Here is a 20801-nt window from a genome sequence, read left to right as displayed (position 1 = left end):
TGTTCAAGTTGAAGATACTCATGTTTTATTTATAAAGTACAAAACAAAGTCTTAGAGTCACCAAAAAATAATAATGTGTTTTGACCACAGAGTGATGAGGCTGATTTTTTTCACAAGATTTAGAGTCACACAGAGTAACACTAAAAATATGCATCTTTTCCTCAGCCAGGAGCAACAGAGTGAGACCAGCCAAGAAGAGTGTGTCATATGACCACAGTTTGACAAAGCTGCTAATGCTATTTTCCATTTCATGTGCTCTGTGGAAGGGCAAAAATGGAAAAGCAAACCCAGTTGTGAGGATAGGTTTTTCACATTCTATTAGCTACAGCACAGTAACTGCTATATACTGTATTAAGATTGAGAGTCCCTTGGAGTGCAAGGAGATCCAACCAGTCCATTCTAAAGGAGATCAATCCTGGGTGTTACTGGAGGGACTGATGCTAAAGCTGAAACTGCAATACTTTGGCCACCTCACGCGACCAGTTGACTCACTGGAAAAGACTCTGATGCTGGGAAAGGTTGGGGGCGGGAGGAGAGGGGGACGACAGAGAATGAGATGGCTGGATGGCATCACCGACTCTGTGGACATGAGTTTGAGTGAACTCCGGGAGTTGGTGATGGACAGGGAGGCCTGGCGTGCTGTGATTCATGGGGTCGCGGAGAGTCGGACACGACTGAGCGACTGAACTGAACTGAACTGAACTGAAGACTAGCAATGGAACTTTAGTTCTAACACTTGATTTCCCCTCCATCCAATTTCTTATGTGTTGAAAATACTGGGCAATGCGAAGTTAATTTCTCCTCATGTAGTTGGACAATTTAACTTGGTATTATGTTCCCTCAATGACTTTAATTAAAATTATAGTATTTATAGGAAAAATCAAAAACTTCGGAGTTGAAAGAATAGCATGAAAGGGCAAGCACTTTGATGGGCAGACTTTAAACTGGACTGACTGTCCATCTGAATCTCAGTGTACTTGCTAAGGAAGCTAAGGACTCATTTAATTTTCGTGTTTGCTTTGCTTTGGTTTAAAACTAACAACCACGTTTCTTTGGTCAGCCCTTAACCAAATAAAATGATTATGGGCTTTGCACTTGGTCCTTCCATCCAGCTACTAAGAGCATAGATGGTTTTGAAGAAACCTGACTTGGCTCAGGTCTTCAAGGCTAAAAGATACGGCTTGGATTGAATATATGTGCCGTATCAATGCACCATTGCAACTTGAATAAAGTTAGAATAACACCTAAGATTTATTGAGTGTTTATAATGGAGCCAGAGGCCTTGCATGAATTACCTCATGTAATCTTTACAACAGTTCTATTACTAACAATTCTAATTTGCAGATAAGGACACGGGTTTAGTAAAATTAGGAAACTTGTCTCAGATCTGTCAAAAGGATTACCAGCTGCATGTTTGCGTCTGTTGAGTAATCTCAGGGTTTTCCAGGGCCAGTGTCCTAAAATCCTGAACAATGCCCGGCGGGGAAAAGGTGTGCAGACGTCCGGTCCCGGAGGGCCAGGCCTCGTCTAGCTTTCTTCACCAGGGACCATCTTGACGCGGCCTGTCTGATCTTATCTCAGGGCAGACAGCTCCAGGCTGATTCTCAGAGCAAACAACTCTTACACAAGCGGGGCAGGGTGTGGGGAGACAAGACTGAGAAACGGAATTCGAGGGAACGTTGTCCACAGATGGGGAAGGGCCTCCAGGCGGGTCCACCTTTGCAGCCTCCACAGGTTCCAGACACTGATAAGAAGGAGCAACACGCTCCACCGCCCCAACTCTAGACTAAGACCTATCCCTGACCTTGGCAAAGACGGTTACCCATGACCGCTCGCAGCCTCCCCGCCGCTGCGGCAAGTGGGCGCCGCGGGCGGACCGAGGCACGCCCGGCCGCGTGACGGACCCGACGGGCGCCGGCCGGGACCTCCCCCGCGCCCCGCCCCGCCCCGCCCCGCCCCGCCCGCGGGCCCCTCCCACGCGCGCTGCTCCGTCTGCCGGGTCCCGGCGCCAGAGAGCCCACGACGTCAGCGCAGCGCGGCCGAGCCCGCAGCCCGCCCCCCGCGCGCTTCCCTTTCCTCCCGTCCCGTGACGCGGCGGCCCGGCGGCGTCAGCCGACACACTCACGCGCGCTGCGCCCGCTGCCCGCCCGGTCATGGCCGCTCTCGCACGCCTCTCCTCGCGCCTGCGGCTCTGCGCCTCCGCCCTCCCCTCAGCGGGCGTCCGGTCCAAGGTAAAGTGCAGCTGAAGACCAAGGCCGCGCCCGGAAGGACGCGGACGAAAGCCCGAGCGTTTTTTCCTTGTCTGCCCACACCCAACCTCTGCAGCCCGGGAGCCGGCATCTGGGCGCGGTACCCGGGGCCCCGAGGCGCGCCGACACCTCCGTGCCTCGCTGCTTCTCCGCCTGGCCGCCTTGACTTGGTTCTGCACCTGCTTACCCAGTGAGGCGAGACGAGGCACAGAAGTGCGCCCAGAGGCCCCGGCTCGCGTCTCCGTTTCGCGGGCATTTTCTTGGGAAGGGGCTTTGGCGGCCGGAACGGGACCGGGAGGGCTCGCCGGCTTAAGGAGGGCAAGGGGCAACGGCTGCAAGGGGTGGCTTTGCGCTCCCAATTGGGGATCTCGGGGCGAGGCCCCTCTACAGGCCCGGATCTGAGGGCTGGGCTAGCCAGGGGTCGGCTCGAGTTTGCCGCCGAGGGGGTGGAACGCTGCGCCCCTTCTCCCCGTGGGGCTGCGCTGCACCGCGGCGGTGGGAAGCGGAACCCGGACTGGAGCGCCTGCCGGCGCGTTTACCTCGCCACGCCGAGTAGCCTGTGGAGGTCTGGCGGTGCCAGGACGCGGGCTTCGAGCGCGGGCATCCCTTTCTTCTGAGGCTCCTTGGGATTTCCGTTTTCAAAGTTCTTTGCAAACGTTGTCCACTCTCACTGCAAACTCTTCACGAACGGTGTTATCTCGAGGCCCTCGCGCTGCGATTGTGGGCTGATGTGTCTTTGTCTCCCGCGTGCTCTGTTCTCGCCTGTAAGCCCTCGCCCCGGTGCGGTTCCTATCCGGAGTCCTCGGACAGGACCAGAGCGGCGAGTCTAGGAGACTAGCTTGCCTCCGCTACCTCCGTCACCACGGGAGCCTTTTCCTTGGAAGAGACAAGGAAAAGTGATGCTTTTGAATAATAGTTCTGAGCTTAAAGGTGTGCCTTGAACACTTACCTCCTCACAAGGAACTCCTCTTCCTCCCCGTTGCTCAGACATCTTACTGGCATCCACTCTATAGAGTGTTGAACGGAGAGGGGCTGTCACAAAGCCGAGTAGGTGAGTGCTAGATGGTGATTAAGAACTGGAAAGATTTACACATAAATGCCTGTTAGGAGGCATTTTGATAATTTCAGGTAGCTTTCGGTTTGTAAAGCATTGTTAGAAGGGAGCTCGACCTTCTGATTGCCATGGGCGCTGAAACGAGTGCAAATCAGGACACAGCGACCTCCTTGGGCCAAGGTTAATAACGTTACTTGTTTTGGCACTTAGTTGTGCGTGCATGCTCAGTCGTGTCCAACTCTTTGCGACCCCATGGACTGTAGCCCGCCAGGCTCCTGTTCATGGAATTTTCCAGGCAAGAATACTGGCGTGGGTTGCTATTTGCTATGCCAGGGGATCTTCCAGACCCAGCGATTGAACCCACCTCTCTTGTGTCACCTGCATTGGAAGGCAGATTCTTTACCCCTGGGCCACCTGGGAAGACCTGCTAGTTACTTATTTGCCTAAGTGTAATTTACTTATTATTAAACTATTCCCAAAGCCCAGCAAACGTCTTCTTAGATGGCCGAGTTACAAATTATGGGTTTTCCTGTATCTCATCTCTCCTTCAGGATTTGTTGATCTTAGGTCCGACTCCCCTTTCTCGGTGTTCCTCCAGCACTTGGCACTTATATCTCTTCCTGCTGCTGCTGCTAAGTCGCTTCAGTCGTGTCCGACTCTGTGCGACCCCACAGACGGCAGCCCACCAGGCTCCGCCGTCCCTGGGATTCTCCAGGCAAGAACACTGGAGTGAGTTGCTATTGCCTTCTCCAAATCTCTTACTGCTTACCCCTTAAATCCTCACCTCCTACTTGCGTTAACTGTAACACTGTGTACTTGTTTAACTTTTTGAACGTGTAGACATCATCTTCATAACCAGATGAAATTTGCAGACCATATTGTATGCCTTATTCTCCATCTCTCTGAGCATTACGCACTGCCATGCATAGAATAGACACTCAATACATTTCCTACGTGGATGAGAAAACACTGTGGGCAAACTTATGGAGTAACCTTGAGGATAAGTTTTTTTTTTTTTTTAATAAATATAACCAACAGGTAAAATGAGGTAGTTTTTTTTTTTTCTTATTTGTGATAAACATGTCTTCCAGACTTTAGTGTACATCAGAATCACCTGGAGGCTTTATCAAATAGATTGCTGTGTTCATCCCCAGAGTTTCCCATTTACTAGGTCCTGGCAGGAGTTCAGTACTTTGCGTTAATTAGTTCCCAGGTAGTAGAGCTGCTGGTCTGAGGACTGCACTTTCAGAGCCAGTGGCTTTGGCTTTGACCTAAACAGACTACCCGAAGGTATCTTCCATCTTCCTTAGTCCATGACTGTTTTGGAGCGTATGTTTAATACTATTTTCCATTCACTATGGAAAATTATTACTGAAAAAAAAAATCTTAAAACTACCATTAACACTTTAGCTATTTCTCTTCTTTGAAAATCATCTTTTCCAGGTTTATTTCCAACCCCAGACTCTGCTGAACTGCTTTCCTTCCAGTACAACTTACTGGTTCATGTCACTCAGTACTTCTCAGGTCTTTCTGATCAAAAATGAACCAGCCATAAAGTGGCTTTTTCCTTCCTTGATTTGTTTTTATTATGGTTAACAGCACCAGTATCCATCCAGAATATAAGCTAGAAATTTGGAACCCTTCTCTCCTCTGCTCCTTTCTTTAACTTGCAGTTGATTACCAGTGTCATGTGTAATAATTCTGCAGTTATTTAGTGGCTGTTATCCTTGTAAGTTTGTAAGTTTTATTAGAGCAGAGACTCTCCTTGTGAGGTTATTTGTTTGTTAACTCTCTAGTCTCAGTATTTAGTATGAAAGGGAAAGTGGCTCAGTCATGTCTGACTCTTTGTGACCCCATGGACTGTACAGTCCTTGGAATTCTTCAGGTCAGAATCCTGGAGTGGGTAGCCTTTCTCTTCTACAGGGGATCTTCCCCAGGGATCGAACCCAGGTCTCCCACGTTGCAGTCGGATTCTTTACCAGCTGAGGCACCAGAATGGGTATTTTAGAACAAACAGAGGAATGAATGAAAGAATGAGTTCCCCTGCCACTTTCCTGATTCAGGCTTTTGTATGAGAGTTGTGACATCTCTGTTTCAAACAGAACAAAACACTTTACTGTCCTTTCCTCATTGAAGGATGAGGTTGAAGCTCTCTAGTGTTGTCTTTAAGGCCTTTTGCAACTTGCCCCGACTCCCTTACCAGCCTGATCTTCATGGGCTTCTCTCCAGTGTGATCCTGCATGCCCTTGAAAACACAGTCTTTCCACATCTTGGTACCTTTGCTCAGGCAGCTCCCCCTTTCTGGAATCCCCACCCTCATTTTTTTTTAAGTCTTGGCGCACTTTTACACCTTCTGATCCGCTAGGCAGAATGCATTGCTTATTCATCTATGATCCTTCGGAGTGCTTCAGGGCATCCCTCCAAATTGGAATAGGATATGTACGTTCCCTAGAAAATGAAGTATGCTGTTGCTGTAGAGCACTGCCCCATGTCAGCAACTCCTGTGAGCTCCTTGTAATTCATTTGTGTCATAAGTGAGTGAGTGATTAATGATGACAGTGTCCATCTTTGGTCAACACTGGTCCAGTGTTGGATACCTAAAGCATTTTAGCACATGTCACTACTTCCTCTTGGCAGAAATGCCATGCTCTCCTTGCCGGACTGTGTATATCCACTTGCATGTTAATGCCCTTTCCTTCTAATGGTGTTCTCTGAACCTCTCTCCAGATGGCCTATCCTCCCCACTTCTATATATCCAAATTTGAGACTGACCTGGGCAATGTTAGTCTTTCTGTGTCCTGATATATTTAACTATAAGGTGACAAGGTAGAGAGCATGTAGGTGTATAGTTCCTACCATTAAGATAAAATTTGTTTAAAAATAAAAAAAGACAGTGTGGTTTGTGAATTTTCCCTCAGAGATATTCAAAGTGAAGTGCATTTCATTTCACTAAGTTCTGGAGTGTTGAATGCCAGAAAAAAGAGAAATTTAGGTGAAAGAATTAGTGGTAGAAGTGGTTAGAAAGGAAGGAATTCTGGATTGGAAAGTCATGAGATAAAACTTAGGCTCCACAGTAGAATCTGATCTCGTGTAAGAATTTGAAGATGAGAACAAAGTGGGAAGAGGGAGATTTTGAAAGAACTAGATTTAATAGAAAACAATTTTGCACTTTAAGAATTTTATTTCTTAGCTTCAGTATGTACTGAATCACTATTATTTCTTTCCCTCAATAGTATTAGTAGAAAATCGTGGCAACAATGAGATGGAATTTTGCAGAAGGTAGGAGGGTGGAAAAACAAAACAAAATATGTTAATGTAAATGAAGATCTCAGTGGAAAAAAAAAATTAACCCTAGAATCAGTAGCTGTCAAAGCTGTACAGTTCATTACTTTTCATTCTTTTCTGTAACTTCTGCAAAGTTGAAAGTTATTTTATTTATTTACTTATTTTTGTAGCAGATGGTGCTTGGGTTTTTTCACATCATTATTTTAATATTTAAAATATAGTAGAAGGTAGAGCAGTTTAGAGCTCTACTTGAATTCAATTATCATAGGAATAAAGATAGGTGATTAGAGACATTTCTCCCCACCTCCCTGCCAGTTCTTGGAAGGTGTTGATTGTCTTGTTTCTTGACCGCCAGAAGCAGGGAATGTGGGAAGGGATAGTGGGCAAGGAGTATGTGTGTCAGAGAACAGATTCGAAGGCTTTCTCAGGGATGCTGCCTCCCAGGTTCTGGGCAGTTCACTGGCCTTCAGGCCTTGAAGATTCACAGCAAACTTTCTGTGGTAACTGGCCTCAGGCATTGTGCTTCCTCTTCGCCCCACTGCCTGCAGTTCATGTTGCTATAATTACATTAAAGTAATCTTAAAGCTGGGACTCTTTTTTTTTTTTTTTCAAAACCCTCAACAAAGATTGCTTGGATTAATTGGCTGTAGTATGGATCATGTTAAATTCTTTGTAAAATCAGTAATGTGTCTGTTTTTGCATGCGTGGAGAGTAGAGTGGGGAGGTTAAAAATGAAAACTAAACTCCCAATCAATGTCAGGTTAATCTTACTGTCCTGGCAGGGAATGGAGAAAAGGTTGCCTTTCCCAAGTGAAGATCATATTCCCTGGGTATCTTCTGTAATCCAGGCTCAGGGCTAAGTGCTTCTTAGCTTTATAATAATAATACATAATTGTTTGATCCATACTACATCCTGGGAAACAGTTATCATTGTTTGTATCATGCTTTTTTAAAAAAAATTATTAAGAAGAGTGTCTTGTTATGTGATACAATTGCATGTCTAATTATATGGAAATCATTGACAGGAATTTTTAAAAAATGATCAACTTTTTGTAAGCCCTGATAGCTCAGTTGGTGAAGAATCCACCTGCAATACAGGAGACCCTGGTTCGATTCCTGGATCGGGAAGATCCTCTGGAGAAGGGATAGGCTACCCATTCCAGTATTCTTGGGCTTCCCTTGTGGCTCAGCTGGTAAAGAATCCACTTGCAATGCTGGAGACCTGGGTTCAGTCTGTGGGTTGGGAAGATCTCAAGAAGGGAAAGGCTCCCCATTCCAGTATTTTGGCCTGGAGAATTCCATGGACTGTATAGTCCATGGGGTTGCAAAGAGTCGGACATGACTGAGTGACTTTCACTTTTGTAAACTCAATGTCACTCCCCCTCCAATCACCAAAAAATGAGGCTCAAAAGTTAAATAATTTTCTCTAGTTAATACTTCTACTGGCATTTGAAACAAGGGTATTTTAGACTCTGAGATTAATAAAATGTGACCCATTATGCCACTGTTTCTCAGTCAATAGATATCAAATGTTGTTATAATAAATAGATAATAAATATCAACAAATATTGTTAACTGAACATATGCAAAATGAACAGACCAATATTGAGTACCTGTAATTTCTTTATTATCTTGAGTCCTTCTCACATTCTCTGAAAATACGAATTAGTTTATTGCTTTTAAGCTTTTGATTGTCTGGGTAAATGTGAAACACTTGGGTTTTTCCTAAAATACTTCTGAGGTTGTTTTTGAGAGAGATGTGGCACAAGTGTCTCAGTAATTAAAAAAAAAGATTTATATATGAATTTGGCTGCCGTGGGTCTTAGTTGTGGCACTTGGGATCTTTGTTCGCACAGCATGCGAACTTTTAGTTGTGGCAGGTTGGATCTAGTTGCCTAACCAGGGTTCAAACTTGGGCCCCCTGCATTGGGAGCTCAGTCTTAACCCCTGGACCACCAGGTAAGTCCACTTCTCAGTAATTTATGACTGTTTGTAATGAATGATACTGTTGATAGGGTTCTTGCAGCAAGAATACTGGAGTGGCTTGCCATTTGAATTGTGGTGATTGAGAAGACTCTTGACAGTCCCTTGGACAGCATGGAGATCAAACCAGTCAATCAGATCAAACCAGTCAATCCTAAGAGAAATCAATCCTGAATACTCATTGGAAGGACTGATACTGAAACTGAAGCTCCAGTACTTTGGCATCTGATGCAAAAAACCAACTTGTAAAAGACCCTGATGTTGGAAAAGATTGAGGGCAGGAGGAGAACAGGGCAACAGAGGATGAGATGTTTGGATGGCATCATCGACTCAATGGACATGAGTTTGAGCAAACTCCAGGAGATATTGAAGGACAGGGAGCCTGGCATGCCGTGTCCATGGAATCACAAAGAGCTGGAAATGACTGAACAACAACCAATTTTAACTACATTAAAAATGTCAGAGGAGCTATAAGTTTGGAAATATTAATAGATAATTATGTTAGATTACTTGAGTGTAAGTTCATATTGAGAGAATTTTCAGTCTTCAGCAGTTTTACCCCCCAGACAAATTCTTTAACTTTCTTCCTCCTCCTACCAAGGCCCTGACTCTTCACCTTTCACTGAAAATAAGGACAACAGAGTTCATCATGAAAAAATAAGACACCCATAAAGGTTTGTTGTACATAAGTAATAAAATAGAAGTAGTATAAGACTGAGGATTTTTGAAAAGGACAGAGAGGAACATATTGTGGTAGAGGGCCCCAGTGATAGAAGGCTAACCCTGGGAACTGGTCTTGCTTTAACAGTGTGGGGTAAATTACAAGATCGTTATATCTTCAGAAACTTCACTTGTAAAATGAGTTGGTTGGATTAGATACGTGTGTATTTTTCTCTTCTCTGTTTTTTAGGCATGCATGCATGCTTAGTTGTGTCTGACTCTTTGCCACCCTATGGACTGTAGCCTGCCAGACTGTCCTTGGAATGTCCCAGGCAAGAATACTGGAATGGGTTGTCATTTCCTTCTCAGGGGGGATCTTCCCAACCCAGGGATTGAATCCCCATCTCTTGTGTCTCCACTGTACCACCTGGGAAGCCCTTGTTTTCTAGGAGATATCCTCCGTTTCATTTTACGATATCTATGTTGGCCTCGTTAGTCAGGCTATCAAAGTTTTAAGTTCTAAGGTTAAAAATATTTTCATATATATGTGTGTGTGAAAACAGAATCAAGTAAATCCCTGCTACTTGAGTATAGGACAGAGAGACAGCTGTTGGTGGTTCAAGCTCTTTCCTTCCTATCCCTACCTCTGCTTATTTCCCTGTGTGTGGGCAATGTGCCATGGTAAACCACTCTTCCTCATCTGACCTTGACCAAGGTTGCAATTTAAAAGCACAAAGGACATTTAGCAACCTAAAGCTTTGCATATCTCATTGGACTTTCAGTGTAGTTTCTTAATCTCCTTTTGTATTGTATGTTAGTTGTTCAGTTGTGTCCAACTTTTTGCGACCCCATGGGGTGTTGCCCACCCGGCTCCTCTGTCCATGGAATTCTCTATGCAAGAACACTGGAGTGGGTTGCCGTTTCCTTCTCTACCTTTTGTATTAATTGACACTTTTTATGACCAACCTAGACAGCATATTAAAAAGCGGAGACATTACTTTGCCAACAAAAGTCCGTCTAGTCAAAACTATGGTTTTTCCAGTAGTCATGTATGGATGTGAGAGTTGGACTATAAAGAATGCTGAGTGCCGAAGAGTTGATGCTTTTGAACTGTGGTGTTGGAGAAGACTCTTGAGAGTCCCTTGGACTGCAAGGAGATCCAACCAGTCTATCCTAAAGGAGATCAGTCCTGAATAATCATTGGAAGGACTGATGCTGAAGCTGAAACTCCAAAACTTTGGCCACCTGATTCGAAGAACTGACTCATTTGAGAAGACCCTGATGCTGGAGAAGGGGATAACAGAGGATGAGATGGTTAGATGGCATCATTGACTCAGTGGACGTGAGTTTGAGTAAACTCCAGGAGTTGGTGATGGACAGGGAGGCCTGGCATGCTGCAGTCCATGGGGTTGCATAGAGTCGGACATGACTGAGCGGCTGAACTGAACTGAAGTGAACTGAACTGACACTTTTTATGAAAGGAGATTTTGGAAGGAGAAAAAAATGAGAGCACTCATTTATGCTTTTACTTTGATCCCCTGGGGTTCTCTGTCTGGGAGGCTCTGATAGGCATGGGTGTGAGGTTACAGCATCGATGGGCTGGTGAAGGGGCAGTGTCTCAGGAGTCAGGTGTCATTCTCTCTACCCCCTCTCTTTTTATGCATGCGTGCTCAGTTGTGTCTGACTTTGCGATTCCATGGACTGTAGCCCACCAGGCTCCTCTGTCTATGGGATTTTTCAGGCAAGACTACTGGAGTAGGTTGCCATTTCCTCCTCCAGGGGATCTTCCCAACCCAGGAATCGAACCCACATCTTCTCTATTTCCTGCTTGGCAGGCACATTCTGTACCCCTCAGGCACTGGGGAAGCCCTCTTTTTTTAGTTTGACTATATAATGAAAGTGAAGGAGAGATAATATTAAGTATGAGTGAGTGATTGCAACTCAATCGACTTTATCATTTTTCCTCTTCATATTGTGAGTGAAGTGTAAAGAGGGAAACAGTTTAAAACTGATGGTGAATGCGCTCCAGAGAGCCTGACTTGCACCAGATAGGGCACTGTGATGAGACTGGCCATGCCCGCCTGGAGTTAACAGTTCGCTCCTTTTCTCTGGCATCCATAAGCTCTAGGCCCCGGAAGGGAATGCGTTTTTTGTGTGCTGTTCTTGTCCCTTCCCCAGGTATTCTTTGATACCCAAGATTGGATCAAGGCCCACATCTGTAGTATTTATAGTATGGAGAGCAGCAGTTGTATCTTAATACTTACTAGGTGGGAATAAATAGCAGAGTATTTGGCACATGTGGGTTCTCAGGAAATATTTGTTGGTTGTATTGCTATCAAAAATCGATTTCGACACTGATATTGTGAATTTGAGTCCCATCGTACACAGAATCTACTTTCTTTCACTCTCTGAGGGGGCCCCAAATGACACAGAGTTTTCCTTATATAATAGAAGATATCGATCATAAGGGGATTTTGGTGGTAATTTGTGAATAGAGTATGTCCACCCTACTCTTTCCTTTTTTGGTTGTTGTTAAATATTTATTGATTTGGCTACTCCGGGTCTTAGTTGCCTCACACAATATCTTTTTTGTTTCTTATTTATTTTTAGATTTACAGTGTGTTAATTCCTGTCGTACAGTAAAGTAATCCAGTCATACATACATACATATATATATATATATATATACACACATTCTTTTTTTAAATATTCTTTTCCATTATGGTTTACCATAGGATTTTTTAAAATTGGGGGATAATTACTTTACAATGTCGTGTTAGTTTCTGCTATGCAACAAAGTGAATCAACTGTAAATATGCGTTACATATATCCCCTCTTCTTGAGCTTCCCTCCCCGCCCCACCCCTCTAGGTCATCACAGAGCACCATGCTGAGCTCTCTGTGTTTTACAGCAGCTTCCCGCTAGCTGTGTTTTACACACGGTAGCATATGTATGTCATCGGAGGGGGAAATGGCAACCCACTCCAGTGTTCTTGCCTGGAGAATCCCAGGGACGGGAGAGCCTGGTGGGCTGCCGTCTGTGGTGTCGCACAGAGTCGGACACGACTGAAGCGACCTAGCAGCAGCAGCATATGTATGTCAGTGCTACTCTCTGTCTGTCCTGCCTTCGTTTCTCCCTTCTGTGTGCACAAGTCTGTTCTCTGTATCTGTGTCTCTATTCCTACCTTGCAGATAGGTTCGTTTTTCTAGATTCCATATATATACGTTAATATTTGTTTTTCTCTTGCTGACTTCTTTCACTGTGTATGACAGACTCTAGGTTCATCCACATCACTACAAATGACCCTATTTTGTTCCTTTTATGGCTGAGTAATATTCCATTTTGTATATGTACCACAACTTCTTTATCTATTCACCTGTCCATGGACATCTAGGTTGCTAAAATGTTCTGGCTATTGTAAATAGTGGCATGCAGGATCTTTAGCTGTGGCACGTGAACTCTAATTTCAGCATGTGGATATAGTTCCCTCACCAGGGATTTCACCTGAGTCTTCTGCATTGGGAGCCTGGAGTCTTAACCGCTGGACCATCAGGGAAGTCTCTGTCCATCCTACTCTTAAGATGAGCTACTTACAGCCCCACTCTTTCAAAGACAAGCTAGTGAAATTATCCTTATATATTTAATAATTGAATACATCCGTATACATGCAAAATAAACATGTTTCCAAATGCTTGTTCACTTAAAAATGTTTTTTAATGTTTTAGGGATGTATTTGCTACTTCTCAACTAGCACACATCACCATACCAAATTTTATACAGACCCAGTGGAAGCAGTAAAAGACATTCCTGATGGTGCAACAATACTGGTTGGTGGTGAGTAATAGTATTGTTTTCCTTTTGATTTTCACAAAGCTGGGAACTCACAATGGTGAGGTGATTAGAAAGGCTCATTATTTTATTACTTTGCTAATAAATGCCAATATTAGAAATGCCAGTTATTTTATTGTTTAGTTATTGACTCTTTATCTTATTTTAATTTATTTGTTACATATTATCTAGTTTTTATTATAGTGTCCCCTTTCTGAAAGTTTAGCAAGGTTTAGCACTTTATATTTGACCTTTTCTTTCCTTTTCTATTTGTTTCCCTGTTATTTGAAAAGCTGACACCTTAAATGGGGATATCTTATTAGTAGCTTTGAAAAATCCCTAGATACTTTGGAATTCTGCTTACCTTAAAACGTTTGCATTAAAAAAAAAAAAGTTTGCATTGATCTCAGCAGCCCACACTGGCCATTCCTTTTGTTCCTCCTCATTTTGGAAGCTAGAGAGCATATCCACATCTATCTATCTGTTAGTGAGCCTCTCAAGTTCTATTGCTTCTTTTTGTTTAGAATGTCTTTTAGCACCCCCGTCTCACACTCATTAAACTTGTTCCCTGATTCTTATATGTTTCTTTGGATTTCTAGGCCTTGGTCATAAAAATCAAGGGTTATTTTTAGGGCTGCTCTTCATCATTCATTCAACTTGGCAGTCGTTGAATTTTAGACCCGAGGCCGTTTGAGGAATTGTGTAAAAGAAATGAAAGTCATTTGCTTAGGCTTCTAGATCTGAAGAATCTACTCAGGAATGTAAAACAAATATGCTTGAAAAAGTAACTATGTAAACATTCAATTTTAAAGTGGGAAAACAATAAATATGTAGTTACAGTGTAAGAAGAACAATGTGTAGCTGGCTGTATTAACACATTGCACTTGGCTTTATACTTATGAATCAAGGACTTGGCAGTGATGTCTGATACTATATAATGATGTAAGACATTTTGGAGATAGCTATATGACAATTCATTTTATTTCATTTCTTTTTTTGAGGTTTATTTGTGCTTTGTTTTGCCAGTAGAACTTTAGTAAAGTGACTTGCAAACTTTTTTGATCTAAAACCACATTTTACATCACAATTCAACAAACACACATGTATGTAATATGTATACATATATAAGTGAAACAGTGTAAGAGGGTTCCCTTCTCTCCACACCCTCTCCAGCATTTATTGCATGTAGACTTTTGGATAGCAGCCATTCTGACTGGTGTGAAATGGTATCTCATTGTGGTTTTGATTTCCATTTCTCTGATTATGAGGGATGTTGAGCATTTTTTCATGTGTTTGTTAGCCATCTGTATGTCTTCTTTGGAAAAATGTCTGTTTAGTTCTTTGGCCCATTTTTTTATTGGGTCGTTTATTTTTCTGGAATTGAGCTGCAGGAGTTGCTTGTATATTTTTGAGATTAATCCTTTGTCAGTTGCTTCATTTGCTATTATTTTCTCCCATTCTGAAGGCTGTCTTTTCACCTTGCTTATGGTTTCCTTTGCTGAGCAGAAGCTTTGAATTTTAATTAGGTCCCATTTGTTTATTTTTGCTTTTATTTCCAATATTCTGGGAGGTGGGTCATGGAGGATCCTGCTGTGATTTATGTCGGAGAGTGTTTTGCCTATAAGTGAAACAAAAGTTTTTTCAAAAATGTCTACCCTGAGTATTAATTTTTTTTTGGAAATTTTTTTCTCAAAGCAGTTTTAGATTTATAACAAAATTGACAGGAAGGTACAGAAATTCTCCATATACTCCCTCCCCACACATGCATAGCCATTATCAACAGAGTGGTACTTTTCTTTTTTTTTAACCAAGGATGAATTGCATTGACATATCCATAATCACCAAAATCCACAGTTCACCTTAGGTTTCACTTTAATGAATTAAATAATATTGCACATTCTATGGGTTTGGACCAAAGTATAATGACATATATATATATATATATCATTATAATATCATACAAAGTATTTCACTGCTCATGAAAACTTCTGTACTCTGTGTATTCATCTCCCCCCACCCCTCAAATTCCTGGCAAGCATTGATCTTTTTACTGTCTATGACCACTTCTTAAGTTGCTGAGATAAATCTGTGCATTTGCATAGTAGATCTAATAATGTCCTGGTACATTTTTCTTTTTTAAAAAAGAGTAACAGATACATTTCCTTGGAAGAAAATTACCCTCTACATAAAATTATTTATCTTCTTGGCCCATTATAGGTTTTGGGTTATGTGGAATTCCAGAGAATCTTATAGGAGCTTTGCTAAAGACTGGAGTAAAAGGACTTACTGCAGTCAGCAACAATGCTGGGTAAGTGTGTGTTTTTAAAACAATTGACTTGAAAGAAATGATAATCCTTCATAATATTGAAATGAAGTCTATCAGTGAAGTGAAATATGTCTTCATTGATAGGAGCAGTAAGCTTAAGGATCAGAAGATAGTTTTATCATTCCAGTGATTAAGACTCCATGGTGCCACTGCAGGGAGCACAGGTTTGCTCACTTGTCAGGGAACCAAGATGCCGCAAGAAAAAAAAATGTTCAAACTGAGCCCTTCATTTTAAAATTTATTTAGTTGTTTATTTTGTTTTTGGCTATGCTGGGTCTTTATTGGTGCACGGGCTTTTCTGTAGTTGTGGCGAGGTGGGGCTACTCTCTAGTTGTGGAGCATGGGCTCTAGGGCATGTGGGCTTCAGTAGTTGTGGCTCCTGGACTCTAGAGCACAGGCTTAGTTGCTCTGAGGTGTATGGGATCTTCCTGGATCTGGGATTGAACCCATGTCTCCTGCATTGGCAGGCAGGTTCTTTACCACTGATCCCCCTGCAAAGCCCCCTTTCATTTTAAAACTTAGAGATTGTATGTTGTACCTTATTGTAGATCTTTATTTACAAAGGCAGATGGACATCCATTTAAAATCTGTTTCTTTTATTTTGGTTATGCCCTTACCATAGAAGATACATGATGAATATAATCAATTATTAAAAATGTTGCTGGTCTTGGTAGAAAGAGGGTATGCAGCCAGCATTAAGACAGTAGACTTGCATATCAAAATGGTCAGCAATGACCCATAAAATCTTAATGATGAATTGGCCTGCATATTAAGATATATTTAGTTATCAAGGGAAAGGCCATTTTAATCACAATGGTAAATTATCAGTTCTTCTAACAATGAAATACTTCAAAGATCTTAAAAATTAAAGAAATTAGCTAATTTGGCAGTTTAGTATATTGTCATAAATGCAGTTTAGAAGAAATAGCACAGATTATTTAGGCAACAAAACTGATCCATGCTGTTGTTGTTCAGTAGCTCAGCTGTGTCTGACTCTTTTCAACTCCATGGACCGCAGCAAGCCAGGCTTCCCTGTCCTTCACTGTCTCCAGAATTTGCTCAAAGTCGTGTCCATTGAGTCAGTGATGCCATCCAACCTTCTCAACTTCTGATGCCTCCTTCTCCTCCTGCCCTCGATCTTTTCTAGCATCAGGATCTTTTCCAGTGAGTTGGCATGTCACATCCGGTGGCCAAAGTATTGGAGTTCCAACTTCAGCATTAGTCCTTCCAAAGAATATTCAGGGTTGATTTCCTTTAGGATTGACTGGTGTCATCTTCTTGCTGTCCAAGGATCTCTCAAGAATTCTCCAACACCACAGTTTGAAAGCATCAGTTCTTCGGTGCTCAGCTTTCTTTGTGGTTCAACTCTCCCATCTGTACATGACTACTAGAAAAACCATAGCTTTGACTATCCAGACCTTTGTTGGCAAAGTAATGTGTCTGCTTTTTAGTACACTGCCTATGTTTGTAATAGCTTTTCTTCCAAGGAGAAAGCATCTTTTAATTTTATAGGTTCAGTCTTTGTCTGCAGTGATTTTGGAACCCAAGAAAATAAAGTCTGTCACTGAAGTTTTTTTCCTCATCTATTTGCCATGAAGTGGACCAGATGCCATGATCTTTGTTTTTTGAATGTTCAGTCTTAAGCCTGCCTTTTCACTCTCCTGTTTCACCTTCATCAAGAGGCTCTTTAGGTACTCTTTGCTTTCTGCTGTTAGAGTGGTATCATCTGCATATCTGAGGTTGTTGATATTTTTCCTGACAGTCTTGATTCCAGCTTGCGCTTCATCCAGTCCAGCATGGCGCATGATGTACTCTGCATATAAGTTAAAATAAGTAGGGTGACAGTATGCAACCTTGATGTATTCCTTTCCCAATTTGGAACCAGTCCATTGTTCCATGTCCAGTTCTATCTGTTGTTTCTTGCTCATTTTTTTCTTTGCTGACTTTATGCTATTACTTTTGCTTGAAAGCCTGTCCACTTCTCTGGGTATCCACATCTTTTCCTATTTTACAGAAGTCATATCCAGTTAGAGGACTGCTCTAGCCTTCATTGATCTTGTCCCTTTCTGAAGGTTAGCCATCTTTGTGTACTGATATGTATTTATTATCTCTGATGTATATTACAGGCCAATCTTTTTACTTAGAGTAGTTTTCTGTTTTCTTTTTTTAATTTTCTAGCTGCACCATGGAGCATGCAGGATCTTAGTTCCCCAACCAGAGATCTATCCCATGCCCCCTGCAGTGGAAGTGGGGAGTCTTAACCACTGGACCACAGGGAAATCCCTAGAGTAATTTTCTGTTTCCTACTATTTATGCTTAGCCTATAGTCTCAGAGTCATTGAGACTTGAAGCTGGATGGGATTATAGAAACCATATATTCCAGTTCCTTCATTTAACAGGGGAAACTCTCTGTAAATAGGGAAGTAACTTGTTCATGGTCACTTGTTATTTCTGAAACACATCCTGTGCCCTTTGAACTTACTTAATGTTTATTAAAAGTACTTTTGATTATCGATACTTGGTTGAATTTTTCTGATAGCTCAGTGCTTCTAAGGAGTGAATGCATGTATGCTAAGATGCTTCAGTCATGTCTGACTCTTTGTGACCCCATGGACTGTAGCCCGCCAGGTTCCTCTGTTCATGGGATTCTCTGGGCAAGAATACTGGAGTTTATCCAGGCAAGAATACTGGAGTAGGTTGCCATTCCCTTCTCCAGGAGATCTTAGCAACCTAGGGATCGAACCCATGTCTCTTACATCTCCTTCATTGGCAGGCAGGTTCTTTACCACTGGCACCACCTGAGTAGCCAAGGGAGTAGTACAGATTAATGTAAATTCTTGATGCAGAGTAAGTACCGATAGCCTTCTTCATTGAACTCAAAGAAGGCACTCTGCACACCTTGACTGGCAGTTGATTATCTTTTTTTTTTCCCCCAGCAGTTGATTTTCTTCACTAGAGGCATTTAGGGTTTATAGGGATGAGGGCTTTGTTTTGATAATTCGAATCAGATAAATGAGGAGGATGACTTAGTATGTCTTTATTTGAGAACCAAGCATAGTGTGAGTTGTGGGGTAAAGGGAGAGAACATGGAATTTGAAGTAATGGTTATCACCAATATGTTCAATCTAAAAAATGATACAAAAGAACTTATTTCTAAAAGAGAAATAGACTCACAGACATACAAAACAAACTTTTGGTTACCAAAGCAGAAAGGAGATGGGGGGGATAAATTATGAGTTTGAGTTTAACAGATGCACACAACTGTATATATTTATAAAATAGATAAGCAGCAAGGACCTACTGTATAGCACAGGGAACTATATTCTATATCTTGTAATAACTTGTAATGGAAAAGAAACTGAAAAAGAATGTATATGAATATATAACCAAATCGCTTTGCTACACACCTTGAAACTAATACAACATTGGAAATCAGTTCTACTTCATTTTTTAAAATAAGGAAGTAATGACTATTTTCTCCTTTAGAAGAAGACTCCATCTTTAGAAGTTCTGCCTGAATTGGAAGTCTTCCAAAGTTCAGGACTTCTAATTGTCTGTTTTGTTTTTTTTTAAATTTGTTTGTGTTTTTAATGACCACTAAGACCTGTCGGCCTGAGGTACCACTTACTTTGCTATGAGTATTGACTATTAAATGTTGATAAGACAGACCCTCCCTTAGGATCACTGAGATGAATCAGTGCTTTGATATAAGTAGATTAGAAAAGCGAGAAAATCGCAGATGTTCCTCTGATTTTTGGAAGACTTTAACATACGAATTACAAACCTGGATGAGCAAATGTTTCACAATAAACTTTATTTCAGGTAATTAAATCACAGAGTCAAGGGAAGAATAGGTGTGCTATATTAGTCATTTTCGTTTCCTCAGGACAATGTTGTTTTAGATTACGGTTCTTGAAGGTGGGGATTTAGACAACTCCACGGGCAGCCCCACTTCGTGTAGAAGACTAATAAATAGTGGTGATATGTACAACATATGCACAGCATATGTACATGTGTACAACAGTCCCCGCCTTATCCGTGGTTTTGCTTTACATGGTTTGAGATACATGGCATCAACCTTGGTCTGGAAATATTAGATGGAAAATTCCAGAAATAAACAATTCATGAGTTTTCAATTGCAGGCTATTTTGAGTAGCATGAAATCTCACACCCTCCTGCTCTGTCCTGCCCTGGACGAGGATCATCCTTTTGTCCAGCGTGTCCACTGGTTAGTCTCTTCGTTACTCTGTTATCAGATCCATGGTCGTCAGTGTTGCCAGGTCACAGTGACTGTGTTCAAGGAACGCTTATTTGACTTAATAATGCCCCCTTAATGCAAGAGTGGTGATGCTGGTAATTCACATATGCCAAAGAGAAGCCATGAAGTGCTTCTTTAAAGTGAAAAGGTGAATATTCTTCATTTAATAAGGAAAGAAAATGATTGTATGCTGAGATTGTTAAGCTGTATGGTGAGAATAAGTCTTCAGCCTGAAATTGTGAAGAAGGAAAAAGAAATTTGTACTGGTTTTCTTGCTGTATCTCAAATTGCAAGTTACAGCCACAGTGCATGATGAGTGCCCAGTTAAACTGAAAAAGGTATTAAATTTGTATAATAACATATTTTGAGAGATCACATTCACATAGCTTTTATTACAATATGCTGTTATAATTGTTCTACTTTACAATTAGTTATTACTGTTAATATCTTACTGTGCCTAATTTATAAATGAAACTTTATCATAGATATGCATGTATGAGAAAAGAAGATACGTATGTATTGTTGTTTAGTTGCTAAGTTGTATCTGACTCTCTTGTGACCCCTTGGACTGTAGTCCACCAGGCTCCTCTGTCCGTGGAATTTCTAGGTAAGAACCCTGGAGTGGATTGCCACTCCCTTCTCCAGGGGATTGTCCGTAGCATCTGTCGGGTTGGTACTGTCTTGGCATGGATCCTTGGTTAAGAGGAAGTGCCTGTATGTACCTGTACATGAGATTACAATGCTGTTACTTGTATATACTTGTGTATATCTTGTTTTATGGCATTTTTCTTTATTGCATTGCACAGACATTGCACTTTTTACCAATTGAAGGTTCAGGGAAGTCCTGCATTAAACAAGTGTAATGGCTCCATTTTCCCAATAGAATTTGCTCACTTCATGTCTCTGTCACTTTTTGATAATTTTTGCAGTATTTCAAACTCTTTCATTATTATTATTATGTTTGTTATGGTGATCTGTGATCAGTGATCTTTTTTTTTTTAAATTTATTTTTTAATTGAAGGATAATTGCTTTACAGAATTTTGTTGTTTTCTGTTAAACATCAACATGAATCAGCCATAGGTATACATATGTCAGTGATCTTTGATGTTATTATTACAAAAAAATTATAACTCCCTGAAGGTTCAGATGATCATTAG

The 20801-nt window shown here is 41.7% G+C and overlaps 1 protein-coding gene across 2 annotated transcripts in view; it reads left to right on the top strand.

Moving 5' to 3' along the window:
- Positions 1-1999: 1999 nt before the first annotated feature.
- Positions 2000-20801, top strand: part of OXCT1 (3-oxoacid CoA-transferase 1) — a 181982-nt gene continuing 163180 nt past the window's right edge. Inside the window, exons 1-3 of one of the 2 annotated variants that reach the window (XM_088827668.1) lie at positions 2000-2231; positions 12957-13065; positions 15277-15367. In XM_088827668.1, the coding sequence (XP_088683794.1) occupies positions 2154-2231; positions 12957-13065; positions 15277-15367 (278 nt within the window). In that variant the 5' untranslated portion in view covers positions 2000-2153. The remainder of the gene's footprint in view (positions 2232-12956; positions 13066-15276; positions 15368-20801) is intronic. The other variant, XM_055422121.2, reaches the window with a different exon arrangement.

Source organism: Moschus berezovskii, chromosome 18, assembly GCF_049115385.1.
Source record: "Moschus berezovskii isolate FMDL1 chromosome 18, NW_MosBer_1.0, whole genome shotgun sequence".
Classification (NCBI taxonomy): domain Eukaryota; kingdom Metazoa; phylum Chordata; class Mammalia; order Artiodactyla; family Moschidae; genus Moschus; species Moschus berezovskii.
The sequence above is the reverse complement of the archived record's forward strand: the minus strand, read 5'-3'. Positions and strand labels throughout refer to the sequence as shown.